The 25,065-nt window shown below is 47.4% G+C and overlaps 3 protein-coding genes across 11 annotated transcripts in view; 1 reads left to right on the top strand and 2 right to left on the bottom strand.

Annotated features, from left to right (window-relative positions):
• Window positions 1-3,348: 3,348 nt before the first annotated feature.
• On the bottom strand, window positions 3,349-11,169 carry HOMEZ (homeobox and leucine zipper encoding). Its single transcript, XM_043981391.1, has 2 exons — window positions 11,005-11,169; window positions 3,349-5,131 (listed from the first exon to the last, which is right to left on the bottom strand). Exons 1-2 carry the CDS (start codon window positions 11,042-11,044, stop codon window positions 3,564-3,566), a joined length of 1,608 nt encoding a protein of 535 aa, XP_043837326.1. The 5' UTR covers window positions 11,045-11,169; the 3' UTR covers window positions 3,349-3,563.
• Window positions 11,170-19,755: 8,586 nt separating this feature from the next.
• PPP1R3E (protein phosphatase 1 regulatory subunit 3E) overlaps window positions 19,756-25,065 on the bottom strand; it is a 6,209-nt gene continuing 899 nt past the window's right edge. Inside the window, exons 1-4 of one of the 9 annotated variants that reach the window (XR_006354934.1) lie at window positions 22,573-25,065; window positions 21,566-22,290; window positions 20,288-20,349; window positions 19,756-19,900 (exon numbers count right to left, since the gene is read on the bottom strand). The exon at window positions 22,573-25,065 is cut by the window's right edge and continues 899 nt beyond it. Coding sequence is in view for 1 of the 9 variants with exons in the window: in XM_043986874.1 (XP_043842809.1) it covers window positions 21,862-22,290; window positions 22,573-23,004 (861 nt within the window). In the remaining 8 variants the exon portion in view is untranslated. Of the gene's footprint in view, window positions 19,901-20,287; window positions 20,350-20,748; window positions 22,291-22,572 lie in introns of those variants that run through there. The other 8 variants (XR_006354938.1, XR_006354936.1, XR_006354940.1 and 5 more) reach the window with 8 other exon arrangements.
• Window positions 22,246-25,065, top strand: part of LOC122742563 (polyadenylate-binding protein 2) — a 17,665-nt gene continuing 14,845 nt past the window's right edge. The window contains exon 1 of the mRNA XM_043986871.1: window positions 22,246-22,371. The gene's annotated coding sequence lies outside the window, so the exon portion shown is untranslated. The remainder of the gene's footprint in view (window positions 22,372-25,065) is intronic.

Raw genomic sequence — 25,065 nt, 5'->3', positions numbered from 1 at the left:
CTTGCACCTTATTCTATATAGTTCTCCTTACCAAGAACAGGGGTACCAAAGATGCATCACTAGAGAAAGGAAGCTTTCCAATGTCCCTGAAAAGTTTGCAGAAAATCCTACATGTCAGAGGGACAGGGACAGTAAACTTCATCCACTCACTGTAACCTACAGAATAAACTGTAATTTAGATGGGAGATCGAAGAGTAATATTATACTTCTCCTGAAAATTATGCCTAGTTTCTTGCATCATGAAAGCTTTGTTGCCTTCCTTATTGCTGTGCACATCTCTGTATTCCTCTCCTCTATTGCAGGTTGCCCAACAATAGAAGCAGATTCGATTAGTCAGGGAGAGTGAAGCATGGACCTTTCCCTGCTCCTGGATCAACCTCTTCTCCCCTCCCCCATACTGTCCTGTATATGTTGCCAGTGGGATACACTATAGTTGTAGTTATTCTTCTTCAGGAAGATTCCCAGGGGGTTAAAAAAATTCCCTCCAGGGGCAGCTAGGTGGCACAGTGGATAGAGCACTGGCCCTGGATTCAGGAGTACCTGAGTTCAAATCCAGCCTCAGACACTTGACACTTACTAGCTGTGTGACCCTGGGCAAGTCACTTAACCCCCATTGCCCCGCCCAAAAAAAAATTTAAAAAAAAATCCTTCCAGTCCTTCTTGATTTCAAGGTGCATTGTTAAGTACTCAAAGATTCCTTCATTTTTTTGGGTAGCTGGGAAAAGAAGCAGACTGTAGACATGTCTGTATATTGGTATTTTGGAAAGATGGCTGTTTTTCCTCCCTCAGGACATATATAAATATCATTATCTCCTGCAATTCAAATACAGGATATAGAAAGAAGCCTTATCATGGTGTAGTGGAAAGGCTGATGTACTTGGGAGTCTGGAGAGTTCTGGATTCAAAATAAACACTCTAGGCTATATGACCATGAACATGTCACTTAACTGCTCTCTGAACCTTTCTTCATCTTTGTTGGGTATAACATAGTTACCTACTTACCTCAAAGGATTGTCATTTGACTCCAGTGAGATAGTATATACTGTTTTGCTTAAAGTATTATATGACAGCCTTCATTACTTCATCTCACTGTAACCACTGCCTTAGAACTGTAAAAAAAAACCAAAAAAACACCAAAACAAAACCACCATAACAAACAAACCCCAAATCCCACCAAAATAGACTGCCTCCCAAGGTAGTATGTTCCCTATTAACCAAGGTATTGAAATAGAAGTTGGATAAGATCTTGTTTGGAATGTCATATTCATGCTTCAGTTAGAGAGGTTGTGCTATATGATTTTCTTTTTTTTTGGTGGGGCAATGAGGGTTCAGTGACTTGCCCAGGGTCACACAGCCAGTAAGTGTCTAGTGTCTGAGGACTGATTTGAACACAGGTCCCCCTGCATCCAGGGCCGGTGCTTTGTCCACTGTGCCACCTAGCTGTCCCGACTATATGGTTTTAAAGGCCCTTTCCAACTGTTAAGACTGAGTATTTTTCAGGTTCGGGATAGAAAAGATTTAGACAAACCTTAGGACAAGATATTTGATATAGTGACTGTAACAGAACTGGGATCCCACTCTTCCTTGTGGGTTCCCTGAATGCCTCTCTTGCAAGCCTCTTTTGTAGCAAAGAACTTATACAACACCAGGTAGAGAGGATACCTCTAAGAGCCAATACTCTTTCATTTCCAGTGCCCTATTGGAAAGGTTAAAAAAAATCTTAAATATTACCATTTGGTGGCAGAGAGAACTACCTTGGGTTTGTTTAATTTCTTCTAGGAATGCTGGTTTATTGCTTCCTATAGGAAGCTGGTTTCCTTTTCCTGTATCCCAATCAGCTTCCCATACTCCTTCCAAAATAAAAAAAAAAGTAGTAAATCATAAATGTTAAGTACTATCTCACCTTACTTCTTATGACTCCAAGCCAGGAATCTAGCCTACAGGAGTGGCAAAGTGGAAGACAGAGAGACAATTTTTTTCTGCCTTTTTATTACATTTTAGAAATTTGGGGTCCTCCCCCTTTTCCTTTCTCTTCAAAAGGGAAGACAGCCTAATGATGTGTACTTTCTTTTTATCCAACTCTAACTGATGAAAACCATTCCCTAACAAACCAAAGATTAATTTAGGCAGAGGCCATAGTCCCTCTAGTCTAAGACATTCAACATAAATTAAGGTGGAAAAAAAGATTCCCTCCCTACAAAACCAATCCCCCAAATAAATGAAATGCCAGTGTCTTGTGTAGCTCTGGCCTTGGGGAATGGAGGATAGAGATATAACAGAGGCCTGGGGTTTGTAAAACCAAACCTGGAACCATCTTCCACTGGCTTCCTGAATAGCAGATACCTCATCACTACTTTCTTCTCTTAGGGAAAAGTTTCTGCTCTATTTTCTACCACCTATACCAGCCACTATGTTACTGCAGTCCTTTCTTTATGTTCACTGGGAAAATTGCCATGATACAGGCAGAACGTGAACAAGGCTTGGTCCGGGAAGGGACCATATTAAGGGGCAGGGTGGTTATGTCAAAGTTAGTAAAAATGTAGAATCTTAGGATTAGAAGTGGGGCATTTGGAGGCAGCTAGGTGGCACAGTGGATAAAGCACCAGCCCTGTATTCAGGAGGACCTGAGTTCACCTCGGACACTTGACACTTACTAGCTGTGTGACCCTAGGCAAGTCACTTAACCCTCATTGCCCTGCAAAAACAAAACAAAACAAACAAACAAACAAAAAAAAGTGGGGCATTTGCTGCTGGTGACTGAGTGTGGATAAGTAGCTAAGAATGGCATAAGGTTTGAGTTAAAGTAGAGAGAATGAGGAAATACATGAGTTAGAAACAGGCTGAGATTCTAACCTACATTGTGCTTTGAATATGCATTCAGATGGAGGAGAGTAAGGCAGCTTTGACCCTTATACCAAGGAAAATGTAGTAGAACTGGCAAGATGCACTGAACCATACATAGTTCCTGATGAACTTCAATCAAAACTCTTTTTACTTTCCTCCATCCATTATCTTTAAATGAGTTATTATGGCCTGTAAGAATTGAGACCTAATTGTAGTCACTGCAGTAAGCTAGGACAAAAAGGGCAACATAAGCTGGCAACATAGGAGAGAGAGAGAGAGGAGAGAGGGAAGGAGGGAGGGAGGGGGAGAGAGAGAGATGGAGAGAGGGAAGGAGGGAGGGAGGGGGAGAGAGAGAGATGGAGAGAGGGAGAAAGAGGAGAGGAGAAAGAAGGAGAGAGGGGAGAGAGAGAGGGAGAGGAAAGAGGGAGAGAATGAATATGAATTTAGGTGGCAACCCAAGGTAATTTGGGTCAAATTCTCCACTCTCTTCAATAAAGGAATGATAAAAGACAAGCAGAACAGTATTTCTGGTCTTCTGCCCCACCCCCACCCCAAGACCCTCACATTTTGTGCCTGTGTCCCCACCTTTCCCCTACCAAACACACAGCCTTTCAGTTCTTTGTCAACAAGGTACGAAAAATGTGGGTTTTTTTTTTTTGTTTAAACAGTCACTAAGTTGGTTCATCTTCTAATAACAACCCCCCTCCCCAATTCCCCACTCAATCTTGTATGATCACTTCATCCTCTTCCTCTTCTTCCTCCTCTTCTTCCTCACCCCCATCCTCTTCTGGAAGCTCTTCTTCCTCTTCTTCATCCTCTTCATCCAGACAAACTACCACCTCTGCTGGCTCAGGTGAATGAGAGTAGAACCAGTCTAACACTTGCTGGGTGCTCAACCCTGACTCTAGACTCAGTTGAGGGAGGTCATCTTCTTGTAAATGTTGGTGAGCTGTCCAGTACCGTTCCAGGGGACTTGTGTCTGGGGGAGGGGGTGGGAGGGGTGGTGGTGGCATCTCAGCCCATTCCCGGGCTAGGGGTTGTGGAGTAGGGGTAGGTGGTTCCTGGTAACTAGGGGTACCAGGCACTGCATTATCCCGAAACCATTTTAGCTGGCCATGCTTCAGAGCATAGCGGGTGTCACCAAACCACTGGATTATCTCAGGCCTAGGCAGGCCAGTGATTTGTTCCAGTTTACAGTAATCCTCACGCCGAGCCCACTGACACTGTAAAAAGAAGGACTTTAGAATAGCCAGTTGCTCTTTGGTCTTGCGCTTGGTCTTCCGTTGACGCTGCATATCTGGGAAGTAGTACTCACCTGGAGCAACTCTGCCTGGTCCTGGGCTATGTCTTAGACCCTGGGGCCAGGCTGGCTCCAAATGTGGAGGTAGTGCCTGTTCGTTGGGGGAGGGTGGCTGAGGAACACATCCCAGCGATTGAAGGGGTTTAGAGGAGGCAGTGACTCCATTAGCCATTACTTGGAAAGAGGAAGAAGGCATGATGGATGATGGCTCCTGCTTGCAATTATTGGCAAGTAATGTAATAGATGAGGGCCTGTCCCGAGTGTGTGACAGATGGAAGCTAGTAGAATGGTCCCAGACAGTAGTTCCCAGGCTATGTGGTTGACGGTCAGGACCTCTGCTTATCAGCTCCTTGGAGAGACCACTTTGCAGTTCCTGCCAGAAACCAGGTTGATGGGGAAAGGCCCCACTGCCAGGTGCAACCAGGGGTTCTTTGGCCTTGTGGTGGCTCAAGGGTAGTAAGGAGGACTCTTCAGGTTCTATCTTCAATCGTTTCACCTGAGGGGGCTCACTGAGTGTCAGAGGGCCAATGTGGGTGGCAGCTGAGTCTGGGGGTGGCACTGGGGTGGGTGGAACATCCTCAGGGGGTCGCCCTGCATGATGAGTGAGAGAAAGAAGTGATTTGAAGTAGAGTTGGTCCCGGTTGTAAACAACCCGTGCACGAGTCTCCTCAATCTCTTCTGATGACCAGCTGATGCCACAGCGGAGGCGCTGGGCCATAAACCAGGTCTTAACCTTCTCCATCTGCAGTCCATACCGAAGGCAGAGCAGAGCAATGTCTGCTAGGCTGGGGTAGGGAAAGTAACTGAAAGTCCGTAACAAGTGCTCGTTGCCATCTAGCTCACTGGTCTGGGCAGCCTGCGTCCACACCAGCTGCAGCTCCTCTGAGATAGGAGGGAGGCAGATGAGCCCTGTGGGGGGGCTGGCAAAGCCATTGGCCTCTTTGTTGGGGGGCATGGTGATTTCTGACTTGTGCCCTTCTGATATGGCTGTAACAACAAGAGAAATCATTTAACCACTAGGCTCTCTTATCTGCCTCCAATCTTCCTTGGCTTCTATCATCAGAATCTGTGTGGTAATGTGAGGGAAGATGACCATGTACACACCTTTATACATCCTATCTTGTCCCAGTTCAGTTCCCTCTAGGAGTCCTGCACCCTTGTTCATCAAGTCTAATGGGGGTGGGGTGGTAAATAGTCAAGATCTCTTTCAAAAGAAATAGGATGGGGGCAGCTAGGTGGCGCAGTGGATAGAGCACCGGCCCTAGAGTCAGGAGTACCTGAGTTCAAATCCGGCCTCAGACACTTAACACTTACTAGCTGTGTGACCCTGGGCAAGTCACTTAACCCCAATTGCCTCACTTAAAAAAAAAAAGAAATAGGATGGGGGGCAGCTAGGTGGTGCAATGGATAAAGCACTGGCCCTGGATTCAGGAGGACCTGAGTTCAAATCCAGCCTCAGACACTTGACACTAACTGTGTGACCCTGGACAAGTCACTTAACCATCACTGCCCTGCCAAAAAAAAGAAAAAAGAAATAGGAACTTTAATATTTATATTTGTCTCAAACTGTTCACTAGGATGTGAAAGCTTTGACAAGGATGGACAAGTCTATCCTTCCCTTTCCTATAGTATTAATGATGATACCTTATAAGAAGGTGCTAGAAATACAATGGGACCTTGCTTGGCAGGGGGCAGGGGAGTAGCTCTACCTGCCTTAAATTTTTCCCCCTCCCCCAAATCCTTACTATGAGCCCTTTGTGATTTGAGAATTAGAATCCTATGGGAATGGGGCAACTAGGTGGTGCAGTGGATAGAGCACTAGCCCAGGATTCAGGAGGACCTGAGTTCAAATCTGGCTTCAGACACTTAACACTTACTAGCTGTGTGACCCTGGGCAAGTCACTTAACCCCAATTGCCTCACTTAAAAAAAAAAAAGAAATAGGATGGGGGGCAGCTAGGTGGTGCAATGGATAAAGCACTGGCCCTGGATTCAGGAGGACCTGAGTTCAAATCCAGCCTCAGACACTTGACACTGTGTGACCCTGGGCAAGTCACTTAACCATCATTGCCCTGCCAAAAAAAAGAAAAAAGAAATAGGAACTTTAATATTTATATTTGTCTCGAACTGTTCACTAGGATGTGAAAGCTTTGACAAGGATGGACAAGTCTATCCTTCCCTTTCCTATAGTATTAATGATGATACCTTATAAGAAGGTGCTAGAAATACAATGGGACCTTGCTTGGCAGGGGGCAGGGGAGTAGCTCTACCTGCCTTAAATTTTTCCCCCTCCCCCAAATCCTTACTATGAGCCCTTTGTGATTTGAGAATTAGAATCCTATGGGAATGGGGCAACTAGGTGGTGCAGTGGATAGAGCACTAGCCCAGGATTCAGGAGGACCTGAGTTCAAATCTGGCTTCAGACACTTAACACTTACTACCTGTGTGACCCTGGGCAAGTCACTTAACCCCAATTGCCTCACTTAAAAAAAAAAGAATCCTATGGGAAGGGAAAAGGAGTACCCTTCATGTTGCCAGCTTAGGTAAGAAAAACAAGACAGTACCTTCTTAAGCTCATACCTAGTGGCTTCACTTTTTGCTCTTCTCAGGCAGAGAGAGAGAGAGAGAGAGAGAGAGAGAGAGAGAGAGAGAGAGAGAGAGAGAGAGAGAGAGAGAGAGAGAGAGAGAGAGAGATGAGTAGGTGAGTTTTAAGGGATTGTTCACTCCTACCAGGGACATACACTGGTCTAGTGGGGGTGGAGAAGGGAGGGAGGATTCTCTCCACCACTAAGTCAGCTTCTGAACAAAGGTTAACCCTTTCCCCACCTCCCCACCCCTCCTCCTGCCTTTGTCTCCTCTAGCTGCTCAGCTAGTCTCGAAGGATCCCTGGAGGCTTCACACATTTCTGGCACAACACAGTGCAGAAGGGCTGCTCTCATCTCCTTTTCTGTTCAGTGGTGAAAGAAGGTGGCAGACACTCTGTGGTACAGGGAAGCTCCTTCTATAGTTCTGTCTAAACTGGGCAGTAGCTCTAAAGCATCTTCCAGGCAGAAGTGTGGGGAGGAATGCACAAGAAACTCAACCACTGGAAATCCTTGTAGACTCCCTGGGGATTCTCATAGGCTCTGTTAATGTTCCTAAACATCTTCTCAATACATTGAATTATAACCTTACCTCTCAATAGCCTGCCACTGTGCACTTCCAATATTGTATTTACCATCTCTCTTACTTGAAATTTATTGAGGAATATTGTGAAGAACACTGGATTTGAGTGTCACACCTGGTTTACCTTGCCTTTTACTAGCCCTGTGATATTGGTTGAGTCATTTAATCTCTTCTGGGCCCAAGCTCCCTTATATATAAAATGGGGACAAGATCTACCTTACCTACCTCAAAGGGTTGTTGTAATGACCAGATGAGACAATGAATGTGAAAGTGCTTGGTAAATTGTAAAATGCTAAATAAATATAAGATGGCAGTGTTACCTTGGAATAAATCATCCCCCTTCCTCTCTATGTATATGAAAATGACTTCCCTGTCCAGAATGCTACTGTTCAGAGGTGAGCAATATCTTGATGCTTAATAAGCTGAGAAAATAAAGGAGACCCTAGGTCTGCTTCTTTTTTTTTTTTTTTGGCGGGGCAATGGGGGTTAAGTGACTTGCCCAGGGTCACACAGCTAGTAAGAGTCAAGTGTCTGAGGCCGGATTTGAACTCAGGTACTCCTGAATCCAGGGCCAGTGCTTTATCCACTGTGCCACCTAGCCGCCCCAGGGTCTGCTTCTTTCAGATGGTTGGATGGGGAGCCTGGAAACATATGCTGCCAGGTTTTTCACAATTATTGAGTGAGTTCAGGAATAATCCGCTTCACTCCCTAGCCCACTCTAGAGTCTAGAATATCACTGAAGGGTCACACAGCTGAATTTGAAAATGGCTCTGGAGTCAGAAAACCTGGATTCAAAAGCTTCCTCTGATGCTCACTGTATGTGTGGGCTTTAGTTTTCTCACCTGAAAAATGGGGGTTGGGGGGGAGAAGTGTTGACAAATGGCTTCTGAAGTCCCTTCCAGTTTTGTTTTTGTTTTTGGGGGGCAATGAGGGTTAAGTGACTTGCCCAGGGTCACACAGCTAGTAAGTGTCAAGTGTTTGAGGCCGGATTTGAACTCAGGTCTTCCTGAATCCAAGGCCAGTGCTTTAGCCACTGCACCACCTAGCTATGCCCCCTTCCAGTTTTTAAAATCTACTTTCTTTGATCCTATGAATTCTGAGGATAGTACAAGAGGAAAACTAGGAAGATTAGGTAGAGTCAAGAGAGTTTTTATATATTCTCCCTTCATTTTCTCAGCTTTGCAGGGTGGTTTAGAAACAAGGAACATATCTCTGCACATATTGGGAAAAGATAGGGTAAGAAGGGAAGGCTGAGACATGGGTTTTTTTTTTTTTTTTTAGTGAGGCAATTGGGGTTAAGTGACTTGCCTAGGGTCATACAGTTAGTAAGTGTTAAGTGTCTGAGGCTGGATTTGAACTCAGGACCTCCTGACTCCAGGGCTGGTGCTCTATCCACTGTGCCATCTAGCTGCCTCCTCCCCTTTTTTTTTTGAGTCATGTTTTAAGGGTAAAAGACCCAAATGCCTAAGGGTTGGTCATCCTTCTTGCCGGTTATAGTATAAAACAGCATGATTTATTGGCTGGGTTGCTTGATCAGAAGTCAAAAAAGACCTAGGTTTGAAGCATGCCTCAGGCACTTTAGTAGCAGTAAAACCCCAGGCAAATCCCTCAATTTCTCTGACCCTCAGTTTTCTCGTCTGTAAAATGGGGAACAGACCAAATTATTGTAAAAACTAAATTCCATAATGTATATAAAACTGCTTTGTAAACTTGAAAGTGCCATGTAAATGTGAGAGCTATTATTAATCACAGGACAGAGGATGCTACCTCTCCAGGAACCTCATTCCAGGTAATGTTTGGCTAGGGGGATAGTGGTGGCAAAGAGAAAAGATCACTGCTTTTATGGCCACAAGAGCCCTCTGGAATCCTTTGGCCTAGAAACTGAAACCCACCATGAATACTACAGAGATTCTGGCCTGAAAAATGCATTATACGGGCTGATTCCTCCCCAGAAGAATTTGGTTTGGAAAGGGTAGAAAACCACTAACTACATCCAGGGGCTGATTCATGAAAAACATAAAACGATACTTTGTGTAGGTCCTACCAACAAAGAAAAAGCAGAGTGGAAGGCACTACAAGGGTTTTTACGTCTAATTTTGAGCTGAGGTTAGGGGTATGACTAGGAAATTTTTAAGCCCTTGCTCCCCCCCCCCCCTCACATACACACTTACAACCAGTCCAAGTTTCAGATAAAATAATTCAGCTTCATACTTTCTCTTACTTCCCCTAGGGCATTCCCTTCACCTAAGCAAAGAGAGAAAGCCCAGGAGACAAAACTTACAGAGGTCACCAGAAGGGATGGGGGTGAGGTGGGGGGGACTAGTTAGAATGCTGAGAAGTATGCTGATTTAAGGAGTCCAGCCCAGGTTTTATCTCCACAAGGAGGAAGGTATATTGGGCAGGGAGGGGCCCTCGCATCCACTTCGAGTCTAGAGTTGTGGTGTGAAAGGAGGGTAAATCATTAGAATCCTGCCAAAGACCCCCAGCTTTTGCTGGTACAGTGGACAGCGCACCGGGCTTGGGGCCAAAAAGATCTGAATTCAAATTTGCACTCAGACACTTACTAGCTGTGTGAGCCTGGGCAAGTCACTTAACCTCTCTTTGCCTCAGTTCCTCATCTGCAAAATGGGGACACAATGGAGAAGGAAGAGAAACCACTCCAGTATTTTTGCCAAGAAAACCCAAAACGAGGTCATGAAGAGTCAAGTGGACACGACTGAACAACAAAGACCCCAGTTTAGTAGTAGCAGAGTCGGGGGGTCGGGTAATTCTTTGACGATGGGATTTGGGGCCCCCAAGAATTTACACTCTCCAAACTGAGCAAAGGAAATGGTGGCACAGACTGATATAGCATATTGGGGGGGGTGGAGATGGAGATGAAGGGTGGAGAGGGGAACCAAAAGGATTTGAACATTGGCAAAAAGGGGTTGTGCCTAGTCGAATTGGGGTGGGGTGGGGAGGAATGGGCCAAACCTCCGCCTGGCTCGGAAGGGTGGTTTTTTTTTAACCCAAATAGTTGGAAGACGATTTCGGGATCCTGTAACTGTAGGTGGCTCACCTGGGGCAAGGAGCGGCGGGGCCCCTTCGCAGTCTGGGAAAACTTAAAGCGACTTAAAGTGTACTAGTCGCTTCGGTGGGGTTGCACCGTGGCTTTTGGGATATGGGGCTGTAAGGACTCCTAATGGGATGCCTCTTTCTCTCCACTCTTTCCACTCCCAATCCTAGCGGCACAGTCCCAGATCCTCGGGAGGCGGGCCAGGTGGAGGTGTTTGTACAGGGGAGGGACGGGAGGGCGCAGCTCCGGCCGCCCAGCCCCAACTCCAGCTCGGCGTTTCGGGCTCTCAGGCCCGGGCACGGGCTGGAGAGTGTACCTTCCCTTTCATTGTCCAGTAGGGCCGAAAGCAACAACAAAAACAAAAAAAGAGCCCATGGGGAAGGAAAGTTGCAGCCCTCAGGGCCGCGGGTCTGGGGGTGCCGACACTGGAGCAGGTCTCGATCCTCCTGTTGCCCCGATCGGCGAGGCCCTGCTTCCCTGCCCGAGACACCCGCACAGCCCCGGTCACCCCAAGCTGCAAGCGCCCACGTCCCGGGCCAGACGGCAACGTCCCCGCGGAGCTCCCAGCTTTGGGGCCCCGTCCGCTCCGCCTCGGGATTGGGGGAGGTCCCGCACTCGGGGGGAGGAGGGGTGTCACTCACCGCGGTCCGGCCCGGGCGACGGCTCCCAGACTCGCACCATGGACCGGGGGGAAAGGGAGGGAACAGGGGCCCGGGAGCCTCCAGAGTGACCGGCCCACTATCCGGGCCACCACAGGGCCTTGCCGGGCCGGGCCGGGTTCGCTTCCCGTATTGCACTGGTCCAGCCAGCCGAGCCCGGCTGGAGCAGGGGAGTTGGGGCAGGGCGGGGCCAAGGGAGGTGGGCGGGGCGGGGCGTCCAGGCCAAGGCGGGCCCGGGCTGGTCTCGAGCCTCGATTGGCGGGGTTGAACTGGCGGCAGTGGGAGAAACGGACTAGGGCGCGCTATTCGGCTCACGGAACTCTTCTATTGGCTGTGTGGGGCTCTGCTGGGGCGGGCTATTGGTTGCGTGTGGCTCCGGGAAGAAGTCCCTCGAGCCTAGAGTGCTGGGAGATGAGCCCCTGCAACCCTGAGGCTGCCTACCATCCCACGTCCGAGGCCCCAGGGCGTGGAGGCCTCCCCATCCCCACCCATACCGTGGGCTTTCGAAGGTGCCCTTACGGCCCCGGGCCCGAGATTTCCCATAACTCCGCCTCCCGCCACCCACGTGGCTTGCAGAGCCCAGCCTCCGAGGCCGCCTCTCCGTTCCTTCTCATTAGCCCGACTACTAACAAACAACGAAAAAAGCTCCCTACTAAACTCCACCCCAGAGAACCACTGGCTGGGAAATACACCGAGGGGGGGCGGCTCCTTAACTCCAAGGCAAGAGTAAGAATTGTCATTGGTAGGCCCTTCCCGTTTTTGTTGTTCAGTCATTTCAGACTCTATGTAACCTCAAAGATAGTGGGAGTGTTTTTGCTATTTCCTTCTTCGACTCATTTTACAGATGGGGAAAATGAGGCAAACAGGTTAAATGACTTGCCCAGGGTCACAGCTAATATGTGTCTGAATCTAGACTTGAACTCAGAAAGGTGAGTCTTCCCAATTCCATGCCCGGCGCTCTATCTACTGCGCCACCTAGCTGCCGTGACCTCTTCCCTAAGAACGTAGAAACCACGGAACCTCTGGGCTGGCTTTGCACATACTTGAACTTGAAGTTCTGAGAACCTGTGAATACTCGGGTGTCCGGAGCGCAGGTTCAGGAACTTCTTCTGCTGATACTGATAGGTACCTTATATGGTCTTAGGGTCTCCTGGGGACAACTAAGAGATTAAGTAACTAGGACAGTGACATAGCCACTATGTCAGGGGAAAGACTTGAATTCAGAGCTTCCTGCCCTCTAAATCCACTAGGTCATGCTGCATAACTTGCAAGGCTTTTAGTTTTCCCTGAAACAGGCTTCTTTCTTCCCAGACATAGCCCCAACTAAAATCCTATCTCCAAGATGCCTTTTCAGGCCCTCTTTAAGGCTAGTGCTTTTCCTCTGATGATCTCCAATTTATCCTAAGTATAACATGTTTGTATGGAGTTGTTTGCATGTGCTCTCTCCCACTGCACCCCCTCCCCATGTCCCATTGCACTGTAAGCTACTCTGCATATGCTGTCTGGTTGAGAGCAGAGACTGACTTTTGCTTTTATTTGTATCCCCAGCGTTGAATACAGTGTCACATAATAGGTGCTTAATAAATGCTCTTTGACTTGACATGGCTCCACAAGCCTGGAAAAACTCAGCCATCCCCTTTGCTCTAACTAAATTACATAAGACCTTTTCTTATAGTTTTTTTTTTTTAGTGAGTCAATTGGGGTTAAGTGACTTGCCCAGGGTCACACAGCTAGTAAGTGTTAAGTGTCTGAGGCCAGATTTGAACTCAGGTACTCCTGACTCCAAGGCCGGTGCTCTATCCACTGTGCCACCTAGCTGCCCCTTCTTATAGTTTTTAATCTCTTACCATTAGGGTCCTCTTCACAGTACACTTGATTCTCATTTCTATAGGACTTTCCTTATAACTAACTTGCTAGGTAGTTAGTAAGGGAAATAATCATTTCTGTTTTAAAGGGTAGGGAATAGCCTCCGGGAGGTGAAATTTTTTTTGCTCAATACACAGGCCTCAATTCTTCCCTCACAAGTGAGACCTGCAGCTCCTATTTTAGGCTCTGCTAGTCTACTTCAGGGTCTAGAGCCCTTTTGGTTCCCTCATCGTAGGAAACTGTTCAAAACTGTGGTGCCGTCAGGCCTGTTTTTGGCCATGCGTTCCGTTTCACAACTTTGAAATGCAACTATATGTAATTATGATCCATACTCTGACCCTCCTGCTGACCAGACAGCATATGCTGAGTAGTTATCCTTCAAACTAATGTTATCTTTTAGGGAGGGCAGCTAGGTAGTGTAGTAAAGCACTTGCCCTGGAGTCAGGAGGACTTGAATTCAAATCTCACCTTAGTCCCTTACTAGCTGTGTGACCCTGGGCAAATCACAATTCCCATTGCCTTAAACATCTGGAGCCATCTCTGGTCATCCTGATGTATATCTTGCCACTGGACCCAGATGGCTCTGGAGGAGAGATTGAGGCTGGTGACCTTGCACAGCCCCCCTCACTTAAGTCCAATTTACTGCAAGTCATGATATCTTTTAGGGACACAGCCTCAAAAACTGTATCCACAAAAAAGGCCTAGAAACTTTCCACCCCTCAGGTTAGAGCCTGTGCTGATGTCACTTCCAATTAGAAGGAAAGCCTAGAGACATTTGCCAAAGCTATGCATGCTTGTATTTGTGTCTAGTAAAGTTAGTCTCAGTAGTTTATAGCCCTCAGGTTCCAGATCATGGAAAGGGCCACTGGATTTTGGAGTCCGAAGACCTTGAGCAAATCACTCTAGGCTTCAGTTTCCTTATCTGTAAAAAAAAAAAAATGAAGGGGTTGGACTAAATGACCTTTAAAGTTCCCTTCCAGCTTTAAGTCTGTAGTCTTACAACCTAGAGGATAAGACCTAAATGAAATAAACCTGGACTGATCAGCAAAGGCACTGCACTGTAGCTGTAAAACCAGAACAGGGAATAGAAAGGAAACAGATTGTGGGAATTTCCCACAGCCCCTCGGGAACCAAAGTTTGGGAGTGGAGTTACTTCATAAAGACTGAGCCTAGGGGCAGCTAGGTGGCACAGTGGATAAAGCACTGCCCCTGGATTCAGGAGGACCTGAGTTCAAATCCAGCCTCAGACACTTGACACTTACTAGCTGTGTGACTTTTGGCAAGTCATTTAACTGCCGTTGCCCCTGAAAAAAACAAAAAGACTGAGTCTAAACAGATGCTGAAGCTATCTTGTCTCTGTGCCTCAGGAGAGATGGAAGGGCTAATTCTGGGAAGGTGTGGGGTGGAAAGGGAATTATTCATTCCACTGACTTGTCATGACCCCATTTGGAGTTTTCTTGGCAAAGATACTGGAGTGCTTTGCCATTTCCTTTTCTGGCTCATTTTACACGAGGAAACTAAGGCAAACAGGGTTAAGTGACTTGTTCTGGGTCACAGCTAGTGTCTGAGGCTAGATTTGAACTCGGAAAGCTCAGTCCACAAGGGAGAGGGGAGAAAAAATTCAAGGAGTTCAGAGGCTCCTTATTTTTAAAAAAATTATTGGGGGCAGCTAGGTGGCCCAGTGGATAAAGCACTGGCCCTGGATTCAGGAGGACCTAAGTTCAAATCCGGCCTCAGACACTTAACACTTACTAGCTGTGTGACCCTGGGCAAGTCACTTAACCCCCATTGACAAAAAAAAAATTATTACTCATAGTTGGGAAGATAGAAAGCAGAAGCACAAGAAACACTGGATTAACTGAAGCAGTAAAGGGCCTTCTCTAGCAAAACAAAACTGCTTTTCCTATGGCTAGAAATAGGTATGGAAAACAAATTTTCCCCTCATCCTCACCTTGACCAATTCTCAGGTTTTTTGGGGGGGTTTTTTGCTCATGCATTTTGCACATGAGTTTGGTCAGATTCTATTGACCACAAGTGTGCTCTCTTTGAATGCATGAAGGGACTGAGCTAGCAGAAGCTGGAAAGCTTCCATAATTTTTAGAATGAAGGACTGGGATAAGCAAAAGTTGCACTGAAGCAGCTCGAAAGGACTGAGCAAATATGGCAGGTGGTGGAAGTGGGAAGGCAGAGGTAGAAAAGCCCGAATGTGGTGGAGAGCTCAGGAGGATGGAGTATCATGAGGCAATCCCCACTCACCTCTCCTTGAGTCTCTGTTCCTCATGTTGAGTTTATCCTTCAGCACATCAGACTTTACTTACAACACCTTGATATGGGGGTGGGTGAGGGGTGGAACAAGCTGTAGTGACATCACAGCCCACTCATTATGATGTAACTAGGGGGCACTTGATTATTCTTCATTCAGGGTCTTCCAGGGGTAGGAAGATTCTGGCCCTAAACCAAGAGTTAGTCAGATTGTACCATCACCAAGATGGGAGGGGGAGAGGGAAGGGAGGGGAGAAGGCTTGGGAGTCATCCTTTTAAGGTAAGGGGGAGGTTCATTTTCTCCCTTTTTTATTAATCTATTCTTTGCTATCCCATTCTGGACTGGGTAGAGAAGCTATTATACCTTCTTTGCCAAACTGTTTCCTACCCTCTGTTTTATGGCTGCCTGTAGTTGTATAGCGATAGGCTTGGCTCTTCTCTATATGATTAATGGGGCAAAAAGATATACTCTTTAGGGAACCCTTCCCCTAACCAGTCCCAAACTTGGAGGCTTGCTTTGAGGAAGAATTACATTGAGCTCTCTTCTCAAGCTGGTCCCTGTGACTACACTAGCAGGTGTCAGTGTATGTAAAAGTCAGGACTGTCCACTCTTGGTTTTTTCACTGTCCAAAAGATCCTGGAATAGCACTACGGTAAGTGCACTATCATAACCCCAACTCTCTGCTTGCATGGCTTTACCAATCAGAAACGAGGTTACAATGAGGCTTTGAAAAGTTAGCTGTCTTGGTAGAAGGGTGCTGCCCCATCTCTGACAAAGGAGATGCCTGTTTGCCCACCTCCAACATCTTCCCCTCTCCCAGGACCAGAACACATCTGCTTATGCAGATGGTGGTTCAGAGATTCCATTTTAACTCTATTTTTTATTTGTTAGAAAAATAAGTTTTTATATCTCGAAGAGAGGTAAGGGAAGGGCATTGTGTTCAGACAGGTGGTCCAGAATCAGATGCAAGATTGGAGAATATATAGGTTGGGGGGCATACTGTCATGCTGGAACTTGGAGGTATAATGTTATTGGATGTGAGGGTATGGTGAAGATGCAAGTGTACATTCAGCCGATTTTAATTTCCTCTCATCTGCTGCTGATAGAATCATGGATTCAGAGTCTTCAGGTAACTTCACTGCTCATTATCACCTCCAGTAAAATGGAGGGCAAGGGCTGAGGGCAGAGGAAAAACTCATCAGTTCATTTTACTACCTGACATTGTATGCCCCATTGTGAACATTCTAAACCATTTTTCTCAAACCATCAGACCTTGTAAAAGCAGGTAACAGTTTCCTACTTCAATGGGAAGATGGAGGCCATCCAAAGGGACCTCCCATTTGTTGAATGGAATCACCACATCCTATTTTAGAGGAAATCATATCCCTAACTATTTGCAAAAGCTGTTCTTTTTAGTTGTGCCCTTGATCCCATCCTCCCATTTCTTATACTCTATCCCAACTTCTTCCAGGACCTTGTTCCAATAACTGAACCAACTCCTCTGCCCCAACACACGCACACACTCACTCTTTATCTCTTTACTGCTTCATTCTTATGAGACTACAAACATGTTCATCTTTCTAGTCCCTTCCCCAAAACCTTTCTACCAAATCCAACCATCACCCCATTTGTCACTCCTTTCACTGCCAATATTCTGATGGATCTGTGATTTTACTTCGAGTAACTCCTTCCTCTAATCCAGATGAAAAAGCATCTTTATAATTATGGAACAGTCTTCTTATTCCATGCCATTATCAGTTTCTTTACTTAACTCCTGCCAGACCTGCTTTCATTATACACCGATCTCGTCACATAATTCCTATTCAGAATTGTTCAAAGGTTTTCTTCTTGCCTGTCACCTTAGAGGTGTCATACTATTCCCTCTACATACAATATGCCCCAGTCAAACCAGTTTGCTTGCTGTATCCTATTCTTGACTGTCTGTGGATCTTTGTTCTCACAGTTCCTTATCTTTGTCATACTGTTCCCACTCCCACAGACCATTTTAATTCCTATGTATCCTTCAAAGCCCAATGAATGGGGTGGCAACCACCTTTCCTCACATCCCTCCCTGGAAACTCACACACCAGGTCTCACCTCTCTATTGATGCATCCAACTGCTTCATACTGTGGTCGTTGCTGTTTTGTAACATATCCCAAATAGACTAAATTCCATATGTGCAGAGAAGGGCCCTGTATTATCTGAACTTTGTATATCTAACAGCTCTCCCTGCCCCACCCCCTCCAGCACAATGCTCTGAACATTTCTGATGCTTAATAAAGTCTGTTGAACTGAAATGTTAGGTGGCTTAGTAGGGGAATGGTGAAAAGTATTACCTAAATATGGGGTTTTGAGAGAGATGTTTGATTTAACTTTGTCAAAAAGTTAGGAGCTTGTTGAATAAGGAAATATTTTTGGCCGGAGATTTTTTTTTTAAACCTAGTCCGGAGGGGGGGCGGGGGTGGATGGGACAGCTAGGTGGCCCAGTGGATAAAGTGCTGGTCCTGGATTCAGGAGGACCTAAGTTCAAATCTGGCCTAGACACTAGACACACTAGCTGTGTGACCCTGGGCAAGTCACAACCCTCATTGCCCTGCCAAAAAAAAAAAAAAAACAAAAGCAAAAACCAAAAACCTAGTCCTAGAGACTGATATAGAATGAACACAGGATTGGCTATCAGGGTACCCAAGTTATAACACTGGCTCTACCATTAGCACGTCTGAGTGACCTTGAATAGGTTACTAAATCTCTCCATACCTGTCTCTTAACTTAATAAAGTCAGACTAGATAATCTAAGTTCCCTTTTAGATTTTTTCCTTTCTTTTTTGGTGAGGCAATTGGGGTTAAGTGACTTGCCCAAGGTCACACAGCTAGTAAGTGTTAAGTGTCTGAGGCCGCATTTGAACTCAGGTCCTCCTGACTCCAGGGCCGGTGCTCTATCCACTGCAATACCTAGCTGCCCCTCCCTTTTAGTTTTAATGCATTTTGTGATTCTGAGACACAGTAATACCAGTATCACCCAGTCTCTTGTGAGCAACACAGAAATATAAGAGTTGGAACCCAGGGTAAAATGAAGTCCAAATGGGTTAGGGCTACAATTTAAATGTAAGTGACTGAATTCGATTACACAAGGGAGCCCACTTTCTAACCATCTCATATTTCTTTTTTCCAAGAGTGCAGCCTCTTGTTCAAGAGTAACATGCCCTTTCAGTGTGGTAGTAATTTCTGTTGCTTGGCCTTTTGCATGATATATTTTGGTACATTATTGTTTTAATAGAGAAATAACCTACCCTCTGTTACTTTCCCTTTTGTCCCACTCTGAAGTCTCTTCTATTTCAAGTTAGGCTGGGCCAGTCTTGAGAAACTAGTGGCTGGTTTCCCTTTGGGGATGGTTAGTCTTACCCATCATCTTTTAAAAGATGTGGGCAAAAGTTAAAAAAAAAAATGTGGGCAGAAATCAAATGGGAAGGAAAGTTTTGGAAGGGGTGGGGGGAGATATATACACCATTAACACTTTTGGTTGGCAGAACTGGTGGAATCCATACTACTACTGCAAGGAGTGTATGCATGGAAGGCTATGGGGGGGTGGAGAAAATTAAGAGTTCAACCCAGGAAGTGGTAGGTTTGTCTTCTAGTGCTCAGGCTGGGAACAGCACAACCCAAAGATGGCCTCTACACATTGAGCCCTCCCAGGGAGCTTCAAAGCATTGAGGTCCACATCACACTCCTTTCAAAAAGCGTACAGCAGGCTCAGGAATGTTAAGACTAGCCCAGTAAGGAGAAACACCAAGTCATCAATTCAGTTCATGATCATATGTATTATGGGTTCCTGTTTTGAGGAAGCATAAGGGGACATCTGCTCAGCTAAATAATTCAGGTCACTGAGAGTCACAGAAACTGAGCGTTGAGTTCCACTGAACTTGAGCTAAAGAGAATACTTGTAGAAGGAAGGAGTCCAAGACCATTAGGGTTCCCTTGGGTCCTTTTATCCTCAATTAGGCCTGGCACTTACCTACCCATCTGCAGAGTTCCAAAGTAGCCTTAAGTACACCTGGTTTCTACTATAGCCCTTTCCTTGTACTTCCTATGAACATAGCTTCTGACCCAAACTGACAGAAAAGTACTTAGGCTATTTATAAGAATATTCTTTGCAAACTGTAGTTTGCATAGTTAAAGGTTTGGAGAGAGAGGCTGGAGCTCAGAGATCTCCAGGGCTGAAGGCTGGAAGAACCTCTCCCATGGAGGAGCAGTAATGCAGGGAAATCAAGACCAAAGGATATCTGCTTATAGAATATAACATATGTGAAATTGCTTCAAATGTACCCTTTCCCATTCTCTATCCCTTTCCCTATTACGTTTTCCATTGCTCTTTGTACCATGTATTGTTAAATGGGGGTGGCTGTGTACAGTGTTACTTCTTGACCTCTCCTCAGAATATAGAATTGGCTGGAGCGACCAAAGGAACTATGGAAGCGATTCTGATCAGAACCCACAATCCCTCCTTCCCAATATAGAGGGGTAATAGAAACAAGTCAATAAATCACCCAAATTCGAAGAACCCAAAGAAAATGGAGAGGGAAAAAACTGATTACCTGGGGCAACAGGGTTCATCTGGGTCACCAAGAAGAAACTGCTGTTTGCCTTCTTCCCAACTCTCCTCTGGAAGACTTCCAAGAGGAGGGTCTGAAGACAGAAGAGGGCAAATGGCTCAGAGTCTGGGAGAACAGCAAGCAAACTCTTCATTCCTTCTGGAGGAAGAAGGAAAAGCAGAGAAGAGATGGATAGGATGAGAGAAGAGAGGGGAGGCAGGGAGAAAAGAGGAAGAGACAGGAAGAGGGATTAAAAACAAGGAAGGGAAAAGACAGCAAAGAGTTAAGGAAGAAAGCAAGAAGCAAGCAGAAAAGAGTAACAGGGAGGGGAGACTACCATGTAGAGTTGCTTTTTGAGGAGACATTGTAACTGGTAAGATGGAGACTATCCTTCTATTTTCCAGCATTATGTATCAGTTTCTACATTCTGCACTTCTCCTTCTGACTACTTTGTTACTGTTAGTTAATAGATAATGTAAGATGTTTTCCCTTGCCCCAATCACCCCTTATTAAGAAGTCAGAATCCTGAGTCACTTAGTACAGTACCTGGGGCTTCTGAGCAGTGTATTCCCTTTCAGGGTCAATCTTCTTAAGACACTCTGGAAAACCTAGTTTCAGGACAAAGGGACTCCCTGAATGCATTATAAAGACAGCAAGTGCCTAGTGAGGGACAAGGAAGGGTTCTTTGGAGGAGGAAGTGTCTAAGAGATATTGTGCAGTGGGTGTGTTCTTGACTGGCTCCATTACTCTAGCATACCTAGTACAGATGTTGCAAAGAGCCACCCACAGGACTGGCCACATGCTGGGGCTTTAATTTTTAGTTAGAACACTAAGCTGGAAGGTCCTTGGCATTTTATCAAGGCACTACTACTCCTTCAGAAATAGATTTAAAAATAATTTAACTTCCTCATTTTAGAGTTGAAAAAACAAGTTTCCCAAAGTTAAAGGATAGGCATAATATTATCCAGTTTAGACTTTTTTTTAAAAACTGTGACCATGGGGCCCCCTTTTCCTATTTTAATTTATTCTTCTGTAAAACAGAGACAATTATTTTCTCTTCATCCTGAAAAGGACATCTGAGATATACTTTGAGATTTTTAACAGATCACTTCAGAAAAGCAAGGCTGGCACACGAGGTCGGATGTCCCAGCCTCTTCTGAGGCCTGAGGCTTTAGATGAAGCCTGCCTCTCAAATTCCCGGAACCAACACAGTTGGAAACTCCAGGAGGCAGACAATTGACCAGGTCACATCAAACAGGATTCAGGATGTGGTACTAGGGATCCAAGAGAAATGGCCATATTGGTGGGATCAATTGAAATGAAAAACTGGAAGGTAGGGTAGGGCTGGATAACCCCAGATGGAAAATCGAAATGACCACAGTTCGACTTCCTTTGGGTGCCCTCCATATTCATCCTCTCTTGCCCATCCTTCCTCCAGACTTAATTTAGAAGGGCTAAGATTACAGGGTCTGAGGTTCTTTCCCCATTCAGTGCCCAGCTCAAGGGCAGAGAAAGTTAATCGGGGGGCCTTTGAGAGTCTAAAGCAGCCTCTTTGTTTTCCGAAGCCCTTCCCCCAACTTGATTCTCACTCAGCAATTCTGAGGATTCACCAGACCCCCCCTTATCCTTTAATTTGTTTTGGGGGAGGCTACAAATTGCAAGAATGCTGAATCTGGGGAACCCTTGTTCAAATCCGAGCTCTGCCATTGACAGAATTGGTGGGTCCCCGAGCAAGTGACTTCACCTCTGAAAGCCTCATCTCCAAAATAAAGGGGTCAGATCTCTAAGGTTCTGCCCTAACCTGCTCAGCAGAACAGCACTTACGCCTTTTTTTCTCGACTGTTCTATTTCCCAGGGTCTACCTGTGTCCCGGTATCTTCTTCGATATTGCCCTGTTCCTACTGGACTCATCCATTCTCCCCTCCACATAACTTTTGGTTTCGCTCACTCTCCCGCGCGTGCGTGTGAACCACCTCCCCGCCCCCCACTCCCATCAATGAAGCCTCAATCTCCCATAATTCTCACTCCCGTAGCCTTGGCTCCCCCCGGCCCCGTGTTCCTGTGGTTTCTCCCGTCGTGTTCCACACTTTCCCTTGATCCCTGGGTTTCCCGTTCCGCGTTCAGATAAAGTGGATCCAGCCCTGGGGTTCCGGGTCGCTAACGCCACCGCTGCCGGGGGAGTCGGGCCCGCGTAGTGCATAGTCGCGACCGCCGTTGTTGTCCCAGAACTCAAGGCCTGTCACGCGGTAGCGCAGAGCGAAGAGCAAGGAGCCCCCAGTTGGTGGGGCGGGCAAGCGGAAGGCGAATCGATCCGCACGCGGCGGGGGCGGGGCCGGGCCTGCGTAGGTGGCGGGAGCCTCGCGCTGGCTGCGCCAACCGTCCGCGCTCCAGCGCACGCTCACGCGCTTCTCGTAGGCCAGGTCCAGCACGCGCGCGCTCCCAGCCACGCCCAGCGGGCCCGCCTCTGCTCGTTCCAGGCATATGCGCTGGGCCTGCAGGCGGGCGGCGAAGCCGGGCTCGCGGGCGGGCTCGAGGGCAGCGCGCGCCTCCTGCGGGGCACAGGGAGAGGGAAGAGACAAAAAGAGGACAGGGTCAGAATGAGGCACTGGACCAATCAGAAGCCTGCACTGGTCTGTCCGCTGGGGGAGTCCGGGGCTTGCCTGGGCCTAGATCACTAGGGAGGGAAGCGTGCAGACAGAGAAATTGGGGGGGGGGGACAGTGTGGAGGAGGGGGGTGCAGTGTGGAGGAGGGGGGGGAATGGGGTGGGCTGCTTCCCGACACTTCACCCGCCCGTCAGTTTCCCCCAGAGTGCTGGTCCCTAAGTTCCTACCTGGAGGCTGCGGGTTCTGGGTGCGCAGGGCCCGAAGTGCCTGAGGGCGTCGCGCTGCAGCTGGATCTGCACGTGGCGGGGCACGCGAGGGAGTTCCCCGGGGCTGAAGCGGCGGACGGCCGCCAGCTCTAGCCCCAGCGCGTCGGCGAAGCGCACCCGCTTGCGGGTGTCCGGGCTGCGGCTGCGCGGGGCCCGAGCGCCCCCTCCGGCAGGGGCAGAGCGGGCCCGCCGGCCCCGCCCGGGGCCTAAGGCGCGGGAGCGCGGCCTGAGGTGCGCCCCGCCTCCCTCGCGGGGCTCCGGCTCCTCCTCCTCCGGCTGCAGCTCCTCCTCCAGGCTGGGCCGCTGGCTGCGGTAGTAGGCGCGCTCTGTGAGCGCTGCGATGAAGCTGAGGTTGCGGGGGATGTCGGTGCGAGGGGGCCTTTCCCGAGACATGGCACCCCAGCCCCGGCCGGAGGGGCAGCCGCCTCAACCAGCCTCCCTAGCTGTCGGCTTTTCGGGCGTCCGCCTCTGAGGGAGCACTCCCAGCCTCAGCCTTAGCCGGCCGGGCTTGCCATCATCTCCCAGCATCCCTCTCCATGGCTCCTCCGCGTCCTCTCGTCGGGGCCGCCGGCTCTTCTGAGCGTGCGCTTACCACGGGGCGGCCCGCGCCCTCCGTGCCCAGCGGCCACAGCCCGTTTGACAGGTGGCTCCCCATCTGTCTCCGCAGCCCGCTGCGCCAGGGGGCGGGGACTCCGCCCTCCTTGGGCCCAGTCTGGCCCCAATCCTTGGCGAGCCCCGCCGCCTCCCCGGCCCAGCAGGGGTTAACCCGAGTCTGGAAGGGCACCGGCGGGGGAAGGGTTAAAACGTCCACCTTGAGATCGCGCGTCCTTGACTTCACTCTCCCCTGCCTTCCCTTCCACACCATCCTTGTCCTCAGGTGAGAAGGTTGGGCAGGGTCAGCCTGGCCGAGCCATTCCCGTGGGCGGCGAGATGTGAGAAGTAGAGGGTAGGGGTATCTCCCTTCTGGCTTCGGCCTGTGAGCCCCGGGAGGTGCGGGGAGGGGGAGCTGGTTTCTGCACGGAGTTCGACCCAAGCTTCTCGGACCCCACCCCGGCCCTGCGGTGGGTGCCCTGGACCCGTGTTCTTCCTGGGTCTCCGATTGTGTCTTCTGTCCTCATACTTGGAAGAGGAGGCACCTCTCCCTAAAAGCAGAATTTGAGACCATGTCACAATTTTTATTTCTTAAAAATAAACCGATGAAATAAAACAACAAAAAAGAAAAACACAACACACACAAAAACCAAAATAAATCCTACTCAAATTCATGTGTGGATTTGGAAATATTTCTGAGATTTATTTCAGTTCAACAAACATTAAGCACCTAATTTGTGCAAAACCCTATGCTAGGTTCTGGACATATAAAAACAACCACCACTACCTTGCCTTTGAGGAACTTGGAATCTAATATAGAGGTATTCTGAAAGAGCTACATGACTAAGTTAAATAATGATTTAAGTGAGTAAGAGAAGTGAAATTTGAGAGATTAGAGGAGCTAGCTGGGGATATCCAGGAAGGCTTCCTGAGGGACATGGCATCTAGGTTTGTCCTGGTGGGGAAATAAATAAATACACATACATAAATGTACATAATGCATCCACACGGTACCTAGGCAGAGAAATTTTAAGTGCTGCTTAAGGTGTTGTTCTATTGAAGTCTCTGAAGTTTTGAGAGAGATTACACTTTGAAGGAGGTATGGTATAGAAAAATGGGGCTTGAGAAGAAAGAATTCAGGATTGATAATCAAACACTGAATGGCTTGGGTCAGCCAACTGAGAAAGCATTTAAAAATAGAAACAGATAGAGATGGTGTGGTTAGCCTCAATCACAAAAGACTGGATGGAAGCAAACTGCTCAGCACAGAGCTTTGGCTTGGGGGAATTATGAAGTTAAGAGTGTAGATGGCTTGTGGGCATAGCAACTTTTATCTGAAGCAGGGGGCAGAACCTTGGGCCCAGACTGAAAAGGTTTGCTTTTTAATGGTTTGCAGGGGCTGGAGGTAGAAAGAAATAAAGTTGAACTGTATAATAACTCCTGTGTATATAGTAGCACTTGAAGGTTTGTAAAGCACAATGGATACACAATCACATTTGATCTCATAACTTCCCTGTGAGGTAGATTTGACATATGTTCCTATTTACATGTTATGGATGAGGAAACAGGTTCACAAAGGCTGAGTGCTACTCCAGGTCCAGCATTCTTTCCACTATACTGATCTAGTTTTATGTATATATTTCACTGTCTGCCCCTTATTAAATTATAAGTTCCTTAGGGGCAGGGACTAGGTATGGATTATTTATTTCTGTCTTCTCTAGTGGCTAACAGATCCACTTCCATAATTAGATAGAGGTGTGATCCACTATCAGTGATACTGATTTCTTAATGTAAATTGGATTTAGGGAGTTGCCTGAGGTGCACACTAGGGGTCACACAGCTAGTGTCAGAGGCAGGATTGTT

Source organism: Dromiciops gliroides, chromosome 2 (assembly GCF_019393635.1).
Source record: "Dromiciops gliroides isolate mDroGli1 chromosome 2, mDroGli1.pri, whole genome shotgun sequence".
Classification (NCBI taxonomy): Eukaryota; Metazoa; Chordata; class Mammalia; order Microbiotheria; family Microbiotheriidae; genus Dromiciops; species Dromiciops gliroides.
This window is presented reverse-complemented; position numbering and strand designations above follow the sequence as displayed.

Excerpts from the sequence above, each read along its gene's own strand:
- HOMEZ (XM_043981391.1), bottom strand. The coding sequence starts at position 11,044 with ATGGTGCGAGTCTGGGAGCCGTCGCCCGGGCCGGACCGCG. Across the intron at positions 5,132-11,004 it reads GTCGCCCGGGCCGGACCGCG|CCATATCAGAAGGGCACAAG; the intron begins GTGAGTGACACC and ends TTGTTGTTACAG.